This window comes from Ursus arctos, unplaced genomic scaffold, assembly GCF_023065955.2.
Source record: "Ursus arctos isolate Adak ecotype North America unplaced genomic scaffold, UrsArc2.0 scaffold_37, whole genome shotgun sequence".
NCBI lineage: Eukaryota > Metazoa > Chordata > Mammalia > Carnivora > Ursidae > Ursus > Ursus arctos.
The window spans coordinates 11,113,313-11,135,952 of NW_026623053.1; the positions used below are offsets into that span (position 1 = coordinate 11,113,313).

At 38.4% G+C, this 22,640-nt stretch overlaps 1 protein-coding gene across 2 annotated transcripts in view; it reads right to left on the reverse strand.

Moving 5' to 3' along the window:
• Positions 1–425: 425 nt before the first annotated feature.
• PRKD1 (protein kinase D1) overlaps positions 426–22,640 on the reverse strand; it is a 311,194-nt gene continuing 288,979 nt past the window's right edge. For both annotated transcript variants that reach the window (XM_026513536.4, XM_057306366.1), the window contains exons 16-18: positions 21,730–21,997; positions 2,262–2,347; positions 426–1,405 (exon numbers count right to left, since the gene is read on the reverse strand). In XM_026513536.4, the coding sequence (XP_026369321.1) occupies positions 1,187–1,405; positions 2,262–2,347; positions 21,730–21,997 (573 nt within the window). In that variant the 3' untranslated portion in view covers positions 426–1,186. The remainder of the gene's footprint in view (positions 1,406–2,261; positions 2,348–21,729; positions 21,998–22,640) is intronic.

Below are 22,640 nucleotides of genomic sequence, written 5' to 3' on the forward strand. Positions count from 1 at the left end.
TTACCTTAGGTGGCTTTCTCTTTAGGAATTATTCTCCAGGCTTCATGTGTTTTTGTAGTTCACTTTAGAACGTTCTTGTTTAAATAATATAGAAAGAAATTAGAGCCATTACTGTAATCAATCCTGGTTTTATACTGACTAATAAATCAGGAAGCTACATCGAAATTGCCATTTGTAATATTCTTACTTATACCGCCAAGTCTCCTGTGTGGCTTTGGTTGTTGTTCTCTTTGAGAGCTCTTTTTTCTCCTGGAAACCAGATGACATGCAAGACAAATACTTCGTTACACTTCGAAACATACTTTTAGGCTTCAGAGTAAAGCTAAATTCTAAACCATGAGACTTTGTCGGCTTTTTGAGCAGATACCTCTGCTCCTAAATGGCCTGAAAGCAAATGAAAATGATTCAGTCAGGTGGACACATTCTTTGACAAGAATATTTATTTGTTATTATTGAAAAATACACAAAGGCAAAAGGTTGCTTAGCTGCTGATTTTCCATAGTACAGAGGGTATTGTAAGAAAGGGGGACATATCTGTAATACACGGCAGTTTACATTTCTAAGGCATTTAGGCTTATGAGTAGTAGGCGCACCTAGGTCCACTTATTTGAGTTTGAACATCCTGAGGCACACCAGGCAGGCAAAGGACTTGAAACTATACAGTAAACTCTTCCATGCATTTGTGTCTAGGATTGCATGTCCATCTTCAATCCCCCATCATTCGCTTTTTTTTCCACGTGAGTTTTGGAGTTGTTCATAGAACTGGTAATAATCTACTCTTCAAGAGTTTCCTTATAATGACAACGCCAATGGGACACACAGGACAGAACTATTTCATGGACAGTTCTATAGACTCTTACCCAAATTGAGGCTCCAGTAAGAAAAACACCGATTTGCAAAGGCACAGTGGAGACAGGTTTAATGCATTAAATACAACATGAATCATTCACAATAACAAGTTTAGTGTTTCAGGGAACTTTTGTTAATACAACACAGTTGGTCACACAAAATACAAATGCTTCTGTTGATTTGTCTTGGCAACTCAGATACATCAACAGTGCTAACAGTTTAACAGCTTTGTTCTCATCTGACAGAAAATAATGGCAGTTCTGCAAGGCAAATGTTAAACCTGACCGTATGTATTTATTAATTCCACAGTGTTTTGACAGATTATAGGGGATGGAACTCAGAGGATGCTGACACGCTCACTGAGGGCTTTCATCTCTGTTTCTTCAGTTTCAGGACTGTCACTGTGGCTAGCACTCGGATTGATCAGGTGAGCAGGGTACTGCAGCCCCTGCTCGCCTGCATACTGCTCCCACCGCAAGTCGTCGCTTTCATGGGTGATGTAGCGTTCCCCGATTTTGCACTCTAGCTCTCGTAAATCTAACCAAGTCTGATAATCCTGAGGAAGAAATTCCAAAATATTACCATAGAGACGATTACAACTCATTAAAATACAGTTTCATTTCTTGTCAGTTCCCACAACCGATGGGTTACCCTTTTCCCTTCCACTCTATCCGTGCTATGTCTTTCATCAGACACCCTGAGGTGACAACATCAGCACCAAAGCCTTCCTATTTACCTAAACTCTGCAAATGCATACTGTTAATATGATATCATGTGTCAAAGAGTGGGCAATTGATGCTTGCAATCGAACAATTAGGAATACTGGTATTCCTCTGAAATTTAATGCCTACAAATAATCCCTCAGTATTGCATAGTATCATTTTTCTAATGTTTAAGTTTAATGTGAAAATAAATATATGAGGAAACAAACACATGCATATACTTTATATTTGCCATGCATTTGTCCCGTGAATATTAGCCCAGGATTTAAAAATGCAGCCTCCCAATGAGTACAGTGCATGACCAGATGGGCATCTGCTCGGACATTTTTCAGGATTACACATACAGACGCTCTTGAAATCTGGTCCTTGGAGCTTTATAATGACCCTTAGATTTTGTTTTGTTTTGTTCTTCTGTTTTTATTTTTGGTGCCTGTGTAAGTGCACGTACATGAGTGTGTAATGTGGTATATTTCTCCCCTGTCAAATATTCTTGGGAGAGAGAAAGAGAGAAAGGGAGATTTAGAAACACTAAATTCTTATTAAATCCTAAGAAGTTGCATGCATTGTGGCAAACAAATTGATATAAGAATAACACTTTTAAGAATATAACAAAAGATTTTTACATATAATACCAAAATCTTATAAATATTTAGAAGTCCATCTGATTGGGAAAAAGCAACTGATGTTTACCTGTAGCCAAGGATGACTCAAGGTCTTATCCACGCTATAGCGCTTTCTCATTTTTACTTGCAGCAAGTTATTGATAAGATCAATGGCTGAAAAAAATTTCAATTATTGATAAAAACATGACAGATCTGGAACATATGCATAATTCATTTACAGTTTATTTCACATCTGCTATTTCACACTGTTAAATGCAGCATAGTGATAACAGGCACTAGAACCTGAAGAAAATACCTCTTGAGAATTCTAAAACCTTGGCCTTCATTTTATTTTGGATGTTAAAATCTGAAATTGAAAATAATTATGGAGGAGGAAGTCTGAGTCTTTTGTGAATATGATGTGAATTTCCCTTGGTCTGGTCTTTAATACATTTTTCTAAAGTAGGAGTTTTGTTTAAATGTACATCATTTAACTGTTTCTTGCACTAACTGCAGGATACAACTTATATTCAAGAGAAAGCATTTATTAATTTTGTTATAAAATGTATTTAAAGTTTAAATACACATAATAGGCTTCATAGTCTTGAATCAAATGACAGACATATGGACACCCAATTTAAAAGGCATAAAACGAAACATAACATGGGCCAAGTCTCAGGATAGACTCAGAGCCTAAACACCAATGGCCCAATAGGAAAACACTCTGGTCTCTTTCACTTTGCTTTTAAAATATCCATTGAATTGGAATTATACCAGCCTTCATTGTTTTCCAGAGGAAGACAGGAAAGAAACTTGTCTAACAAGAATTATTCTATGAGGTTAGAACCAGTTCATCCAGCTTAGTACTCTGACTCTGATTGGAACTCCTACAGAATGTAATTTAGGGGGGAAAAAGTGATTCTTCTAGCTATCTGGTCTACAAGGCACCTGAGTTACCTATAGTACCATGAGACAGAATTTTCCCTCACCTTTGTAAAAATTATATTTTCAGCCTAGATTATTTATAGTTCATTGTTTATTAAATTCACCATTACACTTCTTACTCATTCTTGTAATAACTTCCCATACTTCCTTCATCTTAGCATTTTCTTCCCAAAAAAGAGCTTAGTGACATTTGCCAAACCAATGGAAGCATTCACATTTCACCAGAGTTAATTTCTACCCTTAACCTACCCTGGTCATTAGGTTTCCTGAGAGATGGATCTTTCCCCTTCAAATCTTAATCAAACAGGTAGCTGATATAAAAAAGTGTGAATTAATTCCCCAACTTCTCCAACCACCAAATCCTGACTCAGGTGGCTCTGACTCTCTGGTATGGTCTACGTCAGCCTCTACGGATCTGCAAATACAGGTGATCACAGGAGTCCAGAGGCAACTGGACAAAGAATGCTTCAAACAGAATGAATCACAGCCCTTGTCATTATCAGGCAAAGAAATTACTTCTACAGTCTTTTGGTAATCCAGAGTTCTATTTCTTTGATACTAATACTCCAAGTATTTGTCTGCACGCTTGAATGGCTGGAGAATCAAACACCTAAGAATTCTCTGATTGGAGAAAGTAAATGCAATAGCACACATTTCAATGCTGTCTAGGCCCATACACCCTTGCCTTAGCTATGATACCTCAGGAAACACAGTACTTAGTGCGATTTCAAATTCCACGTGTGTGTTCCCAGAGAGCTTTTAAAAGTATAGTTCTCTCAGTGAACTGTGTATTGGGCATTTGCTTTAAAACATCCATTCACATGATTTACTCACTGGTGAGTAAAGTGCACCTTCCATTCTTGCTGCTGTGAAGTCACAGAGCAAAAATGGAGGATGAAGGGAGATGGGAGAGCTTATGTGCTACAGTTAAGTGCACCACGGCATTACGCTTCCCCAGACCCTGCAGGCAATAAATACACGTTATTAATTCACTCATTCTGCTTTGAATTCTATAATTAGGAAGGTAGGAGTACAGTAACTCAACAAAAGGTCTGGTTTGTGCCCAAATGCACCCCAACAGTGAACCACACTGCCTGATGGGAAAGGACATACTGCCAGAGGAGAAACTGTAAGTGTCTGAAGGGAATGGAATATGTGGAGATGGAAAATTTTTTCTGCTGAATGAAGCACACAATCACAAGTCTGACTTCAGCTGCAATACCCAGGCTATGTGAATAAACACAGCAAAATAATGGCAAGTACCACCAAGAGAAAATAGTTTAGGATAGAAGGAGAGAATTAGAAGGAATTCGTATGTGCATATAAATATATGTGTGTGTATTTGTGTGTTTATAAACATATTTTGGGGCTCTTAGTAGAAAAAAACAGGGATAATTAACTTTGCGCACCTGGTGTTACTCAGAAATAGGTCCACCATTAGCGTTTGAGAGCTCCATTCTACTCATCGCTGTTTCTGGAGCTCTTAAAACATCCTTTTTATTAATCAAGTCATGCAATCCAGCATTAACTGTACTATCCAAAATGCCTTTCACTAAACCCATTTTTAAAAGAAATTCTAAAGTTTTGTTTTGTTTTAACAATGTTCTCTTTACTGGCTATGTTCTTCACCTGTGTCAACTGTTCATTTATTCACCCGTTCATTCACCAAATCTTCCCTAAGGAATGACTGTTGCCAATTACTTAGGGAACAAAAAAGTTAAGGATCAAGCTCTAACCCTAAAAACCTCCCAATCAAGTTGCAAAGGCACAGTGTGGCGCACATGCACGTGTGCACACACACACTGGAGAGAGGATGAAACTATCTCCAATGGTCCAGTCTATTTCATAGGTCAATGAGTTATATGATACTAGTGACAAGAATTCATTTCTCCTATGTTGTGCCCCAAATTGTCTTTTTATAACTAACCCACATTAATTGGTTCTATTCTGTTTGACAGTTTTTCAAGTTGTCTTTTTATAACAAACCCACATTAACTTGGTTCTATTCTGTTTGACAGCTTTTCATGTCTTAGGGACAGCAATTCACCTTCGCTTCACCTTCTCCAGTACCTTCAGCTGTCCTTCACTCTCCTCAGTCTTCCCGGGCACCCTTGTTTTGACATTCACTACCTTCTTCTCAGTGTTCCTGTTCATTGTTGACCGAAGCTTTCTCATGATTAACAGACTTATTTGTACACACAGATATTATTCAGATAGCCTAGAATTGAGGGTTTTTTCAATTTTACATTCATATTCTTAGATAGTCCTGATAACAACTCTATTTAAGTCGTTATTATCCTCACTGCCACTTTATATAAAAGGGAAAGGTCATGTAACTTGGCCAAAGTCAGATAGCTCCTGAACTGAGGCTGAAACCCAGAGGTCTGGCTCCAAAGCCCCTGCTCTTAAAGACTATGGCATATAGCAACCAGATCATAGTATTAACTCATTACAATTAACTGATATTAATGTTAAAATCAATTAAATTAAAATTTTTTTCTAATTATGAACATTAAAGCCTTCTTAATTATGTTTCTACTACACTTTTATGTTCTTATGTGCGCGCACACACACACACACATATACATACATACATACACACACACGCGTGCTTCTGTGACTTTAACTCAACATTTTGGCATTCAAAGACTATTCTGAATGTGATATGTGTCCCTCCTGTCATAAGGGCTAACGTCCTAGCTTTCTACCACTTCCAAACTAAATGAGTCTATCTGCTACGTATGAATTAGATTATTAGGAAACGTTTTTGTCAGGAAAATACTTTAATATCAGGCTGGCTGATTCTATCCTAGATCGCACTCCCAATCACCATGCCTACTGGTTATTCTTTGAGCAAGGCTGACAAAAAGGCAATGTTGCCTCCCAGGAGTACTACCATCCAGTCCATATTTTATCATCTTTTCCAAAGAATTGTGGGAGATTTTTTCCAAACGTTTTATTATAGTCAAGGCACATTCGTCTTCAATAGTACTCATTCTACCATTCTATTTTTTTAAGAAGAAATTTCAATTATTCTGGAAAAAAATTTAAGTAAACTAATATTGACTAATACTGACTTTTAGTCATTTCATTCTAAGGGCCAGGATTTGTTTTCTCAATGTTTGCACACTATCTACTCAATCATTCAGTCTAGGATTTTGCCAAGGATAAATGTTAAGCTTCTTGCTGAATGACTTCAGAATTCATTCTTCCCCCTTTCAGAAATTCAGAAAACTCTGGCCTGTCTTAAGTATCCTGGCATCTCTCTCATTTTATCCATGATTTATTAAAAATTACAGTGGCTCTAAGAACACCACTGTGAGCTTCTTTAATATGCAGTCCTGAACTTTTGTCATATTTATAGCTGCTATTGAGTGTCCTTCCTCCTGTGATACGACACTTCCCCCCAGGTGCTAATGCCCAGCAGAAACTGCTAGGTATAATGTAAGAGTGTAGAGGAGCCAAGCTAAGGGAAGAGAAAGCCAGTAACAAATGAGCCAAAAGCCTAGTAAAACTGGAGTAGCCCCAGCTGTCCCAAGAGAGTCAGCAGTCAGAAGCAAAGTCCAGAAGGGGGTCTCAACTCCAGTTCCCAAACTTAAATCAAGACTCAGCAATCTGATCTAGAGGGAATGCTGGGGATGAAGGGGAGGGAGAGAAAAATGGGAGAAAAAGATACAAAATTGGGCCATTCTGTGAATTTCTCTCAAAACCAAGCAAAGGAGACAGGGAGCACGGTCTGGGTCTGGCTGTGAGAAACAGGAGTAAAGAAGAGGACCGCCGTAGAAGGAAAAGTCAGAAGGGAAGGTGCAGGCTGGCACCGCAGCAAAGCAGGACACCAGTGCCCAAGGGGGAGGTAGAAGGAGACAGAAACTCCACGTTCCCCAGAGCTCCACGAGGATCTGCACCTGAAGAGGTCTCCATAGTTTCATGAACAAGGGACATTGGAGGAGGAGATAGTGTCTCAAAAATCTTGGTATCTTGCACTTCCTTCCCTAGATATAGCAAAAAGAATATATCCAAATACCAGCCTTTCAAGAGTTGAAGTTTATTGCAACACAGTGTTGCACAGTTTTGGGCAATCAGCAGATGCCATTTTAAACAGCTGACACAGGCTAGGGCCAAAGCTATGCAGGAAATCCTCTCTTCCCTTGGGTTATATTTTTTTGTTTCACACTCTCCTCCCTTTATTCTCTCAGTTTGAAGACTCCCCCAACCCTCCCTGAAGAGCACAGGAGAAAAATAGGCAGTGGCTGATTTCTCCTTCTCTTTGCAGTAAACATGGTAACTTTTTCAGAGACTGGTAGGATTACTTTCTGATTGTATCTGCCCATTTATTCTGGGAGTTAGCCTCTCTAATATTCTGAGGGTTGTGTTCTCTTCCTTAAACCCAATCCCTTCCTTCCCTGTTATTCATAAACTATCTTCAATCCAAGCTCTCTAAACAGCTTGGACAGCCACATCAAGGTGATGAGGGACAGAAGTGGAAAAATGTTCACCTTTATCTAACCAGAAGGCTGACCTATCGCCTGCAGAATTTCAATAAAGATCAAATACATGCTGGTCTCATGACTGCCTATCTCACCGATAGTTAATATCGAACTGAATGATAAGCACCAGAGAAATCTTGGGAAAGTAGTTTTAAGAGTAGAAATTCAAAGAAGACACGTATGATCTACTACTTCCTGCACCCTCCCCCTTGAGCACTAAGCATATAACCACCAGCTTCATTCAGCAAAAGCGCCCCTCTTTCTGCCCACGGGTCCTGTCCCTGTGCTACTTAAATTATGAAGTTGCACCATAAAACGTTTTAAGAATTCTTTCTTGACCTTCGTGCCCATGATCCCGCAACAGAGGCAATGTGGGAAGTCTTCCCTTTTTCTTTGTTATTGGAAAATTTGAAGCAATTGTGTGGTTCGAATTTTCATTTTTAAAGAATCCCTTATGCTTCATGAGCAAAACAGCTTTGTGCTTTCTAAAACATCTCTAGCCATGGAGTCTAACGTTTCCTATAAGGTGGAAAACAAGAGAAAAGAAAATCTGTTTTTTGAAGGCTGGTGTTTCTTTTTTGCTACAATAAATTCTTGGCTAACATGGTTACTTCCCCCCTAACTTCCCGTACAGCAATTTCTCTCACTGCCCCATCAGCTGAGAGAATAAAATGTCAGGAAAGCGAAAAGAAAATTTAATCAGACGTTCTCTTTTGCTGGAATGGAAGTTTCAGCAGATGTTAGGATAGCTAAAACTCTGGGTAGTCTGTTTGCCAGGTGTACAAGCATATCGGAACAAAACCGATTGTGCATGCAGGTGCTGGAGGGCTCTATGTTTTAATATGAAATGAAATGTTCTACCAGAGTGCGAATTGTGTGGATTCCATTTTCTTCTGGCATCGAAATTCAGAATTATTTTTGAAATTGTAGAGACTACATTGCAGCCATTCTGTATTTCAAAGCAAGTATCATGTGTATGGACAGAGTAGATTCTCTGTGTGGCGCCTGGGTGGGTCAGTGGGTTGAGCGTTGGACTCTGGATTTCGGCTCAGGTCATGATCTCAGGGTTGTGCGATGAGCCCCATGCTGGGCTCCATGCTGCATGTGGAGCCTGCTTAAGATTCTCCCACTCCTCTGCAACTCCCCCTTCCCCAACCTCTCCCCCTCTCTGAAAAAAAAAAAAAAAAAAAAAAGAATAAGTTCTCCAAAACCTAGAGAAAATCCTACCAAATGAATAAAACTGGACATGTTTGAATATATAATAGGTTCCGCAGGTCAAACCTCTCAGTCATTTCCCATTTCCCATCTTGTATTATCTCAGTACATGCCTGTCCTCCCCCCATTCCTCCCGCTAGATTTTAACTCCTTTAAGGTCACACAGATTATGTACTGATTTTTGCACGTAAGTTTCACAAACATTTAAAATAAAATGCATCATTCAGTGCATTAGAAAAATGCTTGCTAAATGGCATTTGGTAGATTGAATACATTCATTAGAAATTTAAATGGCTCTAAGTTTTAATATCCACATTATGTGCATATGGTTTGTACTATACTGGCTAAACATATTCCTGGATGGAAAGACATCACAACTCTATAAAATGCAATCGATCACAGGATTGGTGACTTCTATCAGAAAATCAGAATAATGCTGAGAATATCTGCAATACAGATCATGTTAGTTTGCAATGTTGATTTTACAGAAGAGAAATTACCCGTGAATCCCATGGGCTGACCTCTTTTTTCCAGAAACAGTACCTTTTAAAAATTTTTCCTACACTGTCTTCTGTCCACCCACAAATTAGTCAGGTACAAATTTTCAAATAGGAAACCAGATCAGAACTATTATTCTAGTGATGGAGCCATCATCTGTCAACCACTAAGCTCCTTGCCTTCAATGAGGTGTTTTCTTTTTCCCCTTTCGATTCTGCCTCACTGCCTGTCACAGTGTAGTGCTCAGTACTTCTCTTGGTTTGCTTCATGCTGATGGTAAGTTGTGTGTTTATTTTAAAAATCGTTTTGCAACCCTTCACATTCCAGCTCTCAACCCAGCAAGCTGTTGCCCGGCAACACTAACTGGGCCGCTCCTCCTGGGCTGAAACCAGAGGCTGCCGGCAGCAAACAAGGCCGCTGGAAATCATCCTCTTACTTGTTCTGAGTCAATGACCGCAATCCAATGAAGCGCGGGACCTTTCAAGACTCAAGTCGGCATCTTTCCTTTTCCAGTTCTTTCCTCTGAAGAAAGTTACCGTATCAATGGTTAGGCCTTTGCTTTACATTCAGCTTCACTCCCTCTTGAAGACTGGAAACACAATCTTGGAAATCATGAATTGTTTAAACACGGTATACAGCAGCCCCCAAACTGATGCCGAACTGATTCAAAATTTAAGGTACAAATCAAAATACATTTAATATATGACCGTAATGATGTTCGGGTGGATTTTTTTTTCCTTTTTCACTGCACATTAAAATCCTTTGGAGAAGCTTCCGAGTTTCTGGTTTTTAAAAAAATGCTAATAGTCAACCTGCAGGTTCAAGTGAAAATCTTTAGGGAGGGGCTTCCGGGTCCAGGTATTTTTAGAAGCACCTCAAGTGTTTGCTAGTACGTGCAGCTAGCGTTGAGAACAACTCTGCCAAGCCATGCTTCTCAGACTGTTACATGCATATGAATAATCCAGGGATCCCAACCTGGGGATTCTGATTTGGTAGATCTGGGGTAAGACTTGACAGTCTATCTTTTAGTGGATCCCAGGAGGAGCCTTAGACCACATTTTGAGTAGCAAGAAACTAGAGGTATCCGAATATTGACAGTAGTTAATAATTCATTTAATATTGCCCAAAGGGCCCCTGAATGGATAGATGCAAACCCAGAGAAAGTTCCTCTTTTTAGGTCCCACTTCCCCAGCCGTCAAGGAAAGGTCTAAATACAGAATTGGAAAACCTGGCTTGTCGACAACATTCATGAGAAAGAATTCAGGGTTCTAAATGCACAGTAAACTCAACATTTGTTTACTTATTGTTCCCAACTCAACTGTGATTTTATGTCATGCTAAAAGAAATGTATTCTTTATCATGAGGGAGTGGTGGCTTCAGTTTACCCTTAATAAGGCTCATGGAACCTTGCGTGAGAACAGTTTTGGGGTTCAATTTCAAAAGAACATAAACGAAGATGTGATTGTTTGGACCAGAGTGAACAAGAGACTAAAGGAAAAGCTGATTGCCCAAGAGAAGATAAGAGAAGCTCAGGGGTGACACGATGGCTGCTTTCAAACCTCTGAGATGAGGCTCTATTTGGAAAAAGGAGCTGGCTAGTTCAACAGTGGATATAAACACTGAGATATTTTTGCTCATTGTGCTGGGGTCAATTCCAGAAGAAACAGGGCTCCTCATGAAACCCTGTATTTTTTTTCTTTTTGAAGATTTTATTTATTCATTCGACGGAGAGAGAGACAGCCAGCGAGAGAGGGAACACAAGCAGGGGGAGTGGGAGAGGAAGAAGCAGGCTCCCAGCAGAAGAGCCTGATGTGGGGCTCGATCCCATAACGCCGGGATCTCGCCCTGAGCCGAAGGCAGACGCTTAACGACTGAGCCACCCAGGCACCCCTGAAACCCTGTATTTTCTATAACTGAGGCAATTTAAGAATGTTCTGGGTAATTACTTGATATCTTGGTAGTATAGAGCAGTATAGGGGTTAAGTAAAATTTTTAACATGCTATATTTTGACATATTCTGTGTCATTATTGAAGAAAGCAAACTCACAGAATACTTAGAACTTTACTGTTCCTCTACCCTGACATTTCAAATGTCATATTTCAACTCAACTATGATATACATTCATAAGTGAAATTTTAATTTTATAATTGAGATATACAGGAAACACTTCCATTTGGGGGGCAAATAGCCAATTTTTGAGCACCTAAAATGTCAATATTCTTTTTTTTTTAAATGCCAATATTCTTGCTCAAACTTCTCAGCAGTTTCTCTCTACAAATTACCATATTTTAGAGAAAATTCTATTAGTTTTGTCTTACTTGCTATCAAAATAAATGACTCCTTTCCTGGTGGTACATCTTTTCAAATATTATCTCATTTGGATTTTGAAATACACGTATACATACACATACATACAGAATCAAGACTTCGCTCTATTAGTAGATTTTTTAAAAAATCACCGTATGCCTTTGGTTCATGATTTTAAAGTTCCTTATTATTGAACGAAGTGCATGGCTTAAAATAAATAAATAAATAAATAAATAAATAAATAAATAAATAAATAAAGGTAAGTAACTCCGGAATTCCAAGTAGGGATTATTAAACCCCAGTGGAAGTTCGAACCCACATAATTCACTTCAGTTTACCAATCGTGATAGAATTTCCTGGCACTCAATCAAGCATTTTGGAGCAGCTTACTGGCTAGTCCCCTCACATCTCCTCCGTGCTGTTATGTCTGACAGTGGTGCTAATATGTTGACAAATCAATCTATTCATTAATATTCCGCAGGCTTGCTGGATCTGCAAGCCTCATAAACTGTTACAAACAGAGTTTAATTATTAAAATGACCATTGTCTTTCTTTTGTTTCTTATACCATTGGATTTCTGGGTCTCATCTACCCGAGGCTTATTTTCAATGGGGTTATTTTTTGTTTTGAACAATATGTAGTGCAAGAGGGACCTACAGCTGGTTCCTTTGCATGGCAAAGTGCTACTTCCAATGTAAGTGTTTAGCGTTCTGGAACACTGCTGGATTTTGAAAACATACCATGTGGTATTCTTGGTGCTAGGCTTTTATTTAGCTTTGCTTTGTGTTTGTACTGGCTGTATTTTTTCATCTTCAATTTCTGGGGGAAAAACACACTTGTGACCAATTTTATTTGAATTAACCACACTGAATGGTAAAAATTGCTTGTAAAGTAAAATTGAGATGCTTTGATAAATTTAGTGGTATGATAGCCATTCCATGACTTGAGATGCCACATCTTCTACACTGTGCATAAATGTCACCAAGGGATTGAGACCCACTGGAAGAATAAATTACAGCTATGCTTATTAGGGAAACGAGGAGGCAGAAATACTAACATTGAGGCTATTCGAGTACACAAGTGGAAAAAACCTATGTCACTGGGGCATCACCGTGATTTGATCATTTTGAACTGAAGACAAGCTACAGGATTCATGCCGGGGGTTTTCCTCCCCCTCCCCACTTCTGTATGTGGAATGTCAAAGCTTCATGTCAGCTCTTAATTCTTGATAATACCAACTAACCACGTGACTCTGGAGTTGAGCAGTAACAACACAGCAGGTGATCTGAGAGTAGGTGCTTCTTCAGACTTCACCTGTGAATACAGAATATGATCTCTGTCTGCGGGGGTTTAGGGGCTCATTGTGAGACAATTTCCAAGGTTGTCTCTGTTGATTACTGCCTGCTTGCCTCCCTAATGGCACGTAAAGGAATATGAAAACTCAGAAGACAAAAAATAGTAATTTCTCTGGTGATCTTCACAGTCAACTATAACCTTCCTCGGATTTGCCGTGTGTCTCTAATTGAACACGTGGATTTAATTCAATGATGGACATGTACTTTTTACTCAAATAAATGCTTTCCCATTGCAGCAAGTCTGTCATCATTCTGGTGAGATGACTTGCACTGGAACAAATGATATCTCACACTTGACCAGCTATACAATCCACATCACTCGGTTATCTATGTCACTTTCCTTCTTCCTCTAAGAGTAAACTCTGGGGAAAACAAAAGCTGCCTACTTAAGCCATACATAAGAAAGAATAGTTTAAGATGTATGTTATGATTCTGAGCAACTGAAAGAATATAGGAAAAGAGAATTTGTTTGACTTTGAGACTTGAAAATTCTCCTTTGTGTGGGCACAGGTTTAGAGAGTGAAGGTTATGCCTTCTTCATCTGCCCAGTCAAGATGCAAGGGCTGGTGTTATGGAAAAGGAAACATAACCCTCGCTATTTGGTGAATAACACTTACATATAAAATATTACATATATTGTTCGTATATTTAAAATTTTAGACATTGTTAGACCAGGCACAGAAGAAGTATAGTTATATAAAGGTTGTACTCTATTTATTTCTCGAGCCTTCTTTTCCCCTCACACACTTTTGTTCATTTTTATTATTTTTTATTTATTTTTTTAAGTAGGCTCCATGCCCAGCATGGAGCCCAACATAGCACTTGAACCCATGACCCTGAGATCAAGACCTGAGCTGAGATCAAGAGGCAGACGTAACCGCCTGAGCCATCCAGGCACCCCACTTTATTTTGTAATGAAAGTACTGCATGTACTTGGTAAAAGATCTAAATTAATCAGTAAAAGGAGCTCAAAATGAAAAATAAAAACCTCACATCTCATTATGAGACCCACTCTCCAGAGGTTACCTCTTTTAACTACTTAAAAAATTTCTTCTGATTTAAGCCAGTGCTACACAGAGGAGGTCCATGGATCACCTTCAATCTGTAAACTGTTTATTGGTCTACAATGAGATAAGTATGGAAAGTTAAGACTAAATCTTTGGAAACTTTTATAGCAATTTGATATTGCTGTCACATTTATTTTATTTTATTTTATTTTATTTATTTATTTTTTTTAAAGATTTTATTTATTTATTTGACAGAGAGAGAGACAGCCAGCGAGAGAGGGAACACAAGCAGGGGGAGTGGGAGAGGAAGAAGCAGGCTCACAGCAGAGGAGCCTGATGTGGGGCTCGATCCCATAACGCCGGGATCACGCCCTGAGCCGAAGGCAGATGCTTAACTGCTGTGCCACCCAGGCGCCCCCACATTTATTTTATTTTACAAAGTACTGGTCCATATGTTTGGAAGTTAAGACAAAATAAAATTGGTCCTTTATCACAGAGTTTGAGAAGAACCACCTTAAAAACAAAACAAAACAAAACAAAACAAAACAAAACAAAACGATTCCTTTCCATTAAGGACAATGAATCGTTTCATTTCAGATTTCTTGACCTTATTGTTCTCCTTCCCCCAGGTAATGAGATTATCCTAAATTAATGTACTGGCCACCTTTGTAATTTAAGAACAGTGCCTGGCACATAATATGGGATATGTACACATTACATATATGTAATATTTATTCAAAAGTATTAACTCTTAAGATTAAATTATATATTAAATCACATACAGGTAAATGTGTATAACTCAGTCCATTCACCTAGGCAGAATCTTATATGAACTCTGTGACAGCTATGGCTCTTAGAGCTCTCTTCACCTCTTCTCTGTTTTCCTCCTTCTCAGCATTGTAGATATTTCATTACTCACATTCTTTTGCATAAGTATAATAAAGTCAGACATGCTTGGTCTAAAGGTTATCCAAAATTTTAAATTAATAAGTAACATGTGGAATAATTTATATGTAAGTATTATGAACTATAAGATTATAACCCCTGCCCCCTATACCCTATAACCTATAATATCAAATTTCCAAACCTATGTCCATTAAAAGGAGAATCTTCATGTGTTAAAAAGATTCTCTTTTCCCACATTCCTTTAATTGCTCAAAATCATGGCACATATGTTAGTTTCTTCTGTATTGTATGTAACTTTATTATACAACTTTCTGTATTTCCTGGAGTTTATATGTTTTCTTTTTTATTCTTCACAAAAGAAATTGGTCAAGAAGCTTTTTCTACTCTTACTACTTTCATGACAATGTATACTGAAATAGATTTAACAGTTGGAACAAATTACATGTCCTGATATTAAACATCTGATAAAGAAAATGTGCATGCAAAAAGAGGTTGGGAATTAGAAAGTGATTTTATAGAAAAAAATTTTTTTTGAGCACTGTTCAGCTGTCAGGTCTTTCAGAGGATCAGGGCTCTGGAGCAATGTTTTTTTGAAATGTGATCCATGGACTTTTTACATTCTCAGGGCAGGATTGCAGTTTATGGGGTTGGAGCCTGGGAATCTCCATTTTTAACTAGCTCCTCTGATGAAATGGTTGGCATGCCAAAGTTAAAAAAATGCCTGCTATAGACCTAGAGCTGGACTATGATAGGTTATTTAAAATGAGCCATAATCAAGAAGGTTCTTTGGCAAAATTATTAGAAATTCCTTGCCTTGCAAATGCTTCTGTGTTCTATTAGCTAGTTTTTCCATTTCCCATTTCTAAGCCCTACACCCCTGGTATCTACTTCTTAAGTCACAGACAGAGTCTTGTTTGCAATTTCCTGATGTTTTGGCAATGTCCATCCAAGATTTACGCTTATTATTTTACCAGATGTGACAAACATGGAGAACAGCCTGGTCTATCTCTTGTTCTTTTGGAATTACTAAAAATACAATGAAAGGAAGGGCCTACTGACACATGATCAAGTAAGGCATCATTTTCCTTAGTTTCATCTGATTATCTAAAAAATGTTTAAGTGAAAATGGGCTGCTCTTTCCATAAGATAAAGTAAGTTTGCCTAATCAAGTAAATATTTTAAAATAGGTTCACAAGTCCTTTCAAGGAACTGAGAAGGGTCATAGGATGGATGTGTTGAGGGCCAAACTGAACTTAGTATGTGATAAAAGCTAGATGTGGGAGTGAGGCCATGTGTAATCACTGATGGGTAATAGTGCATAAACGGGATGATGTCAAAGGCCCATCTAGTAGTCACAATAATGAAATGAAACAAGATGGAACACACAACACTGGTTTAGAATAAACTGTAATGTTCTCAAACTCCCATCTCATGATTACCTAAAGTCTTCTCTTGTGCAATTATTTGTAATCATACGATTCATTCTGGAATGTTTTATTGTATACATTTATTCTTATTTAGTTATATTTGTATAACTGTATTTATAATGTGTGTATTTGGTTATATATACGAATAACTATATATAACTGTAATTAAATATATGTTTAGTTACATATATAACTTTATATAATTATATACAGGTGTGTGTATATAACTAAATACATATATACAGACAGATACACAGATAGATCATGTAAAGTGACTGGAAAATAGAAAGTGTTCATTATATTTAAGGTATCTAGCTATGTCAATCACTGTGCTAAGCACTTTCCAGTATAATTTCATTTAATACTTAATATAACCCAGTGAGTTAGGAATTACTGTCACCATATTTCAGACGAGAAAACTGAGACCAATGAGAGTAAGTAACTTGGACATCATCACCATACACTAAATGGAAGAGCTCTCAACTCAGGTCATTATCACAACATGATCTTGTTTCCCTGTATTTTAAGACATTATTGAGAATTGTGTTGCTACTGGAGCTCTAAGCTAGTGAAAGCCTATTAAAAATTTAATGTGACAGCATGGCAAAATCCACTAGAAGGATAATCAAGAGGTTGTAAATGTAGTAGATAAGGGCATCTACCTTGGAGCCAGCTGACAGGATTTGCACCCTGGCCCCACTCAGGCAAGTCACTTAACCCTCTGTGTCTACACCGCTTCAGCTTCCAAATGGAAACAATTATAGTATCTACTCAAAGGTTGGGGACGATTAAATGAGTTCATGTATGTAAAGTGTTTCAATAGAGGCGCCTGGATGGCACAGCGGTTAAGCGTCTGCCTTCGGCTCAGGCGTGATCCCGGCGTTATGGGATCGAGCCCCACATCAGGCTCCTCCGCTAGGAGCCTGCTTCTTCTTCTCCCACTTCCCCTGCTTGTGTTCCCTCTCTCGCTGGCTGTCTCTCTCTCTGTCAAATAAATAAATAAAATCTTTAAAAAAAAAAAAGTGTTTCAATAGTGCTTGGCTATAATGCAAATGTTATAGAAGTGTTAGCTACTATTATTTTTTTCTTTGAAAGTTTAATTTTATTATCTCCCTTTTACCTGCAACATTTGATAAGTTAAGTTTTTCTCAAATTTTTTCTCATTTTTCAAATCATACCTTGATTCACAAAAAAAAAATCTATTTTTATAATGGACATCTGTTAATGCTTTTATGTTTGTTTTTAGCCTACTATCCTTTCCCTGCAGGAACTTACTCTCTCCAAACTGGAGAGGCTCTCCATCATCCATATGGCCAATCAAAGCCAGGCTCCTGCAGTGACAATGGGATTGTTCCCAGGGTATTACGGGGTTTAAGCAGAGCCAATCAGTGCCCCTTTCAGAGACTCTATGGCTACTGAGAGATAATTACTCTTCCATTCTGAGATCGTGTACAGTGAGTGGCATGTAAAGACTGGGGCTGCCGGGGATCACTTGGCGCCACGTGAAGGGTCTACCTGAGAAGGAAGCCATCATAAAGTAAAGCAGAGATGATGAGAGATGGAGAAACAGGGCACTTGAACCGCCGGATCCAAAGAGACGAGGTTCACCTTCTGGACTTCCCAGTAGTGTGAGTCAATAAATTATCTTCTGCTTAACTTAGTTATAGGTTTCTATTATTTGCACACTAGAGTCCAGATCAATTAATTCACTGCTAAATTATTAGTAAGTACATCTCCAGAATGCTAGTACTCAGCTTATTATATTATCATAGCAAAAATGATGAATGAGCTTAAAATATTCTCTATAGGGTCCTAAACATCAAGCCATAAGAAATAAGCACCCTTTCATGTACAACAATGTATGATATAAAGAATGGAGGCAAATACAGTCCAAGTCCTGCCACTGTGTGACTTCAGGCAAGGCACTTAACCTTTCTGTTTTCTACTACAGAGACTAAAACAAGTTATATATTGGAGGATTGTTGTGAGGTTCAAATGGCACAATGATAACTCCAGCACTCCAATATACAGTATTATATTACATCAGGTACATTTCTACACTAAGAGAAAAAAAATGCATTATTCAGGAAATTTTTCATTCTGACACATCTATGTATGCCACGAAGACCTTACAACTTTCTTTTTTCTTTTGCATTTTCATGCCAAGAAAAAAAAATACAACTACCAATATGTCTGAAGAATACTTGGGAAACATGCACATCAGTTAGCATATAATTTCTAAAATTATACAATCAATTCTTGGTTACCCGCCAGAGCAATTGCTTAGCTTACTGTTCTATCCTCCTCCTAAATCCAAGTCCTTGGTTCACCCCACACCTGCTTTGTAGATGCTTTTCACATCCTTTATCTCATTCAGTCTCTGTTACAACCTCATTATATAGGCAGGGATCGTTATGCTGTGGTACAGATGAGGAACCGAAGCTCAAAGAAGGTTAAGTGATGGCTAATTAGAATGGCAAATAGGATGGTAACTCACACTGCTTGACTGTTGTTCCTTACCTCTGATTTTAGAGTCACTGAGGTGCTTAGTGTTTTATTTCCATGTATCCGGATTCTTAGTGGTTCTGGCATGGCTTAAAATACACTGAGACTAAAAATTCACTAAATATCAGTTGCGACCATCCTTTGCCAGTATTAGTTTGCTTGTGTATTTATCAGATCCCATGTGCTTAAAATTATGTGGTACTAGCCCGTTATTACTTTTCATGAGGGAATTATTTGATCTCAACAAAATAGTGGGATAGACTCCAGGCCAGTAACTACTTCTGTAACACCTCAGCTAATATTATGACATCTTTAACTAACTTTTTTATATTCAACTATTAGTTCCGTTCATACACCAGCAGCTAGGTAACTCATTTGCCATCCAGAGCCTCAATTAGAAAGTAGTACAACTCTTGGGCCTCAAAGGCAAGGATGAGTCAGAAGAAGATACTGAGGAGAGAGCCCAGTTAATTTCCAAACTGATACTAGAGTCATTTAGAAAAGTGAGGTTCTATCCGAGCTAGTTTCCACATCACTTTGTCCGAGTGGTAGGAAATATTTAGCACTTAGAAATATGTATAGCAAGTAAAATACGTACTTCCTGGTCAAATATAAATGCCTTTTAAATTTTCCTTGTGATTCTCTTTCTGAAATGTTACATCTCTTTCTTCGCAAATTTTTGAGGCCTAAATTCCATCTCCTCTGAAAATACAATTCTGACTAGTCAAGCCCACAGTGATTCTTCTTCCTTTGACTTGACATCTTTCCATTTAGCTTCAAGTTCTTTGAAGAATATTTTATGTTTTGTCCTCTAATTTCATATTACCTAGGAGATATGATATATATTGATCACACACACACACACACACACACACACACACACACACATATATGGTGGCTTCCCAACAATAGTTCCTTGAGCCATTAATATGTAGGTCTCTGGTCCCTACTATCATGATAATTAAACATTCACAATCTGTAGCTGTTCATTTCTGGCCCCAATAGGTTGTATCTACACAGCTGGGCCAGCACATTTCCATGGTACCAGAAAGGCAGCATCATTTATTCCACTACTTCAAGAAAAAGTACTCCACTACTCCAGGAAAAAGATTTTAAAATGCAGAGGCTGTTTTTCCAATGTCCTATTCCTGCATAACTGGAAAATGTGGCTGGCTTCAGAGGTATTCCAGATTTGCACTGTGGTAACAATATCAAGTCATTTTACTGGATTTCTGGATTGCACGTATTATCAAGCTTAACGGTTAACCGTATTTAAAGGTAGTGTTTCCTAACAAGGATACTGGTCGCAAGGTTATTTGATAATTCCACCTTTCTGCCTTCTGGAAAGGAAACATAATGATACTTTGCTGTTTGCCGCTGTTAAATTATCCTAAATATTTCATTAGTGCTTTGGCTACACGATAGTTCTTTTGTAGGTCACAGATTCCTTTAAGATATATCCATCCAGCTATGACTTACAACTAATTAGAGGATGTTAAAGGTTGTTGCTAATAGTAACTCAAAGCCCTGATAATGGCTAGCTCTTGCCATTTAATACCAACAGTAGTTTAAGAACTTAATTACTTCAGGCAGTTTATATACACACTCTTCCAATTCCAATTCCAATTCCAATTTCCAATCACCGCATTCAGTAACAGGTATCCGATGTTTATCTATGACTGTATTTGCCTTTTTTTTTTTTTTTAAAGATTTTATTTATTTATGTGACAGAGAGACAGCCAGCGAGAGAGGGAACACAGCAGGGGGAGTGGGAGAGGAAGAAGCAGGCTCATAGCGGAGGAGCCCGATGTGGGACTCGATCCCGGATCGCCAGGATCACGCCCTGAGCCGAAGGCAGACGCTTTAACGACTGCGCTACCCAGGCGCCCCTGTATTTGCCTTTTTAAGTGGCGAAAAATCTGAACAAACTTAGAGCTAGACATGGCCTGAAAACTAGAGGAGGACCAGTCATTAACCGGTGGTTAAAGAACGTACGCGCAGATTGTCTGGGTATAAATTCTGGCTCTGCCACTTACTAGCTTTGTGATTTCGGCCTGTGGTGTCCCTTCTTTTGCCTCAGTGCTCTTTCCTCAAGTCCAAGTATAATAGTAAAACTTACCTTAAGGGGTGGTTGTGAGAATTAATAAACTCCAAAGTACGTTCATTGGGTAATTCTACTCCGAAGCACCGAGTGTGCCATTTTCTCTGCCCTGACTGGCCCTGCCACTTTTAAAACTCTTTCTCTCTCTTTAGAAGAAGAAAAGATTCTTTAAGAATTTAATTTTAAATAATGCAACACTGCCAAGGCAATCTATCCTAAAGAAATCAATCAGAGATACACATAGAAATTACATGTAAGGATCAAATAGGAACAACCTAAATATAGCATACCAGGGAAATTCCTAAAGAAAATACCATATATATTCTAACGTCACATGAAGGAAATCCGCACACAAAGAACTGGCATACTAATACGTAATATGATAATTCAAATATCACTATCATAAAGTTCTTGTGTCCATAATAGATTAAAGTGCTTAACACAGAAACAGGTATATGCTTAGTAAAGATTACTCTTAATAGAGATTAGCTGTTTCCATTACATCAATGTTTAAGTATTTGTAAGTTCTAAGGCAATATGCCAAAGTATTAACAATTTCTTTGTGTTTCATTTGCCTCTTAAGATGTATCACTCAATTTCTCTATAAAATATGTACATTTCATCAGAAGATGTTTTTGGTCTCCATGTCCTCTACTCTTTCCCAACCCACCTTAACCAACTTGTGCCCCTATTCCAGTGGACAATTTACAATGAACATTTATCAATCGAATAATTCACAACTGAATTAACAGTATAACATTTAAGCATTAAACCATTATCCTTTTTGAGAGGCAGATATTACCTTCATGAGAGATTTCCTTCCAGGGATTTGGTGGATACATGAATGCTGCATTCTGGATTTGGTCATGTATGTCTTCATCTTCATTAAATGGGAACGTGCCACTTAGGCTTACATAGATGATGACTCCAACAGACCACATGTCTAGAGAGCGGTTATAGCCCTTGTTCCTTAGAACCTCAGGAGCCAGGTAAGCTGGGGTACCCACCACTGACCTCCGGAAAGACTTTTCTCCAATGATCCGTGCAAAACCAAAGTCACAAAGCTTCACCTGTTGGTAATAACGGTTTGCAGAAATGGTAAGGTCACAAATTGTGTGTCTGTGTGTCTTAGCCCAGGTCTGCCAAAGACAATTATAATACTTTACACATATTGTATAGATTTCTCTCACGCATGATAGAAGTAATAGCTATTTTCCATTTTATATACTTGAAGACAGTGGTTGAAGCACTGGTACAGAAGTATATTTTCATGCATTAAAAAAAAATCATCTAAACATTCACCCTTCCTTCCCTCCCAAAACCAAGAGATAAATGTGAAAATGTGTATACTCAGAAGTGGGTAATACTGTTTTACACGGCAGAAAAACACCACGTGCATCTGGAAGTGACAGACTGAACGCAAGGGCTTATTATCAGTACAGGTTGAGGGATCAGCATAGAGACCTGTCCTGTTACCTACAATAATCCTCAAAATCAGCTCTGCATGGGAACCTAGACAGGACCTGAAGATGTCAGGGAAGCAAGAGCACAGCCGCCTTAGGTCACTTCAGATAGAAGGTTCCCTGGGGAGACGTGCAGTAGTTTTCCATCCTCTGAGTTGAGGAAAAGCAGAAACATTTGCCCTGGCCCCTCAGAACAACACTGAACTTAAATGTCCCCGGGACGGACTCTTGAGCGTTCTTTCTCCTCGCT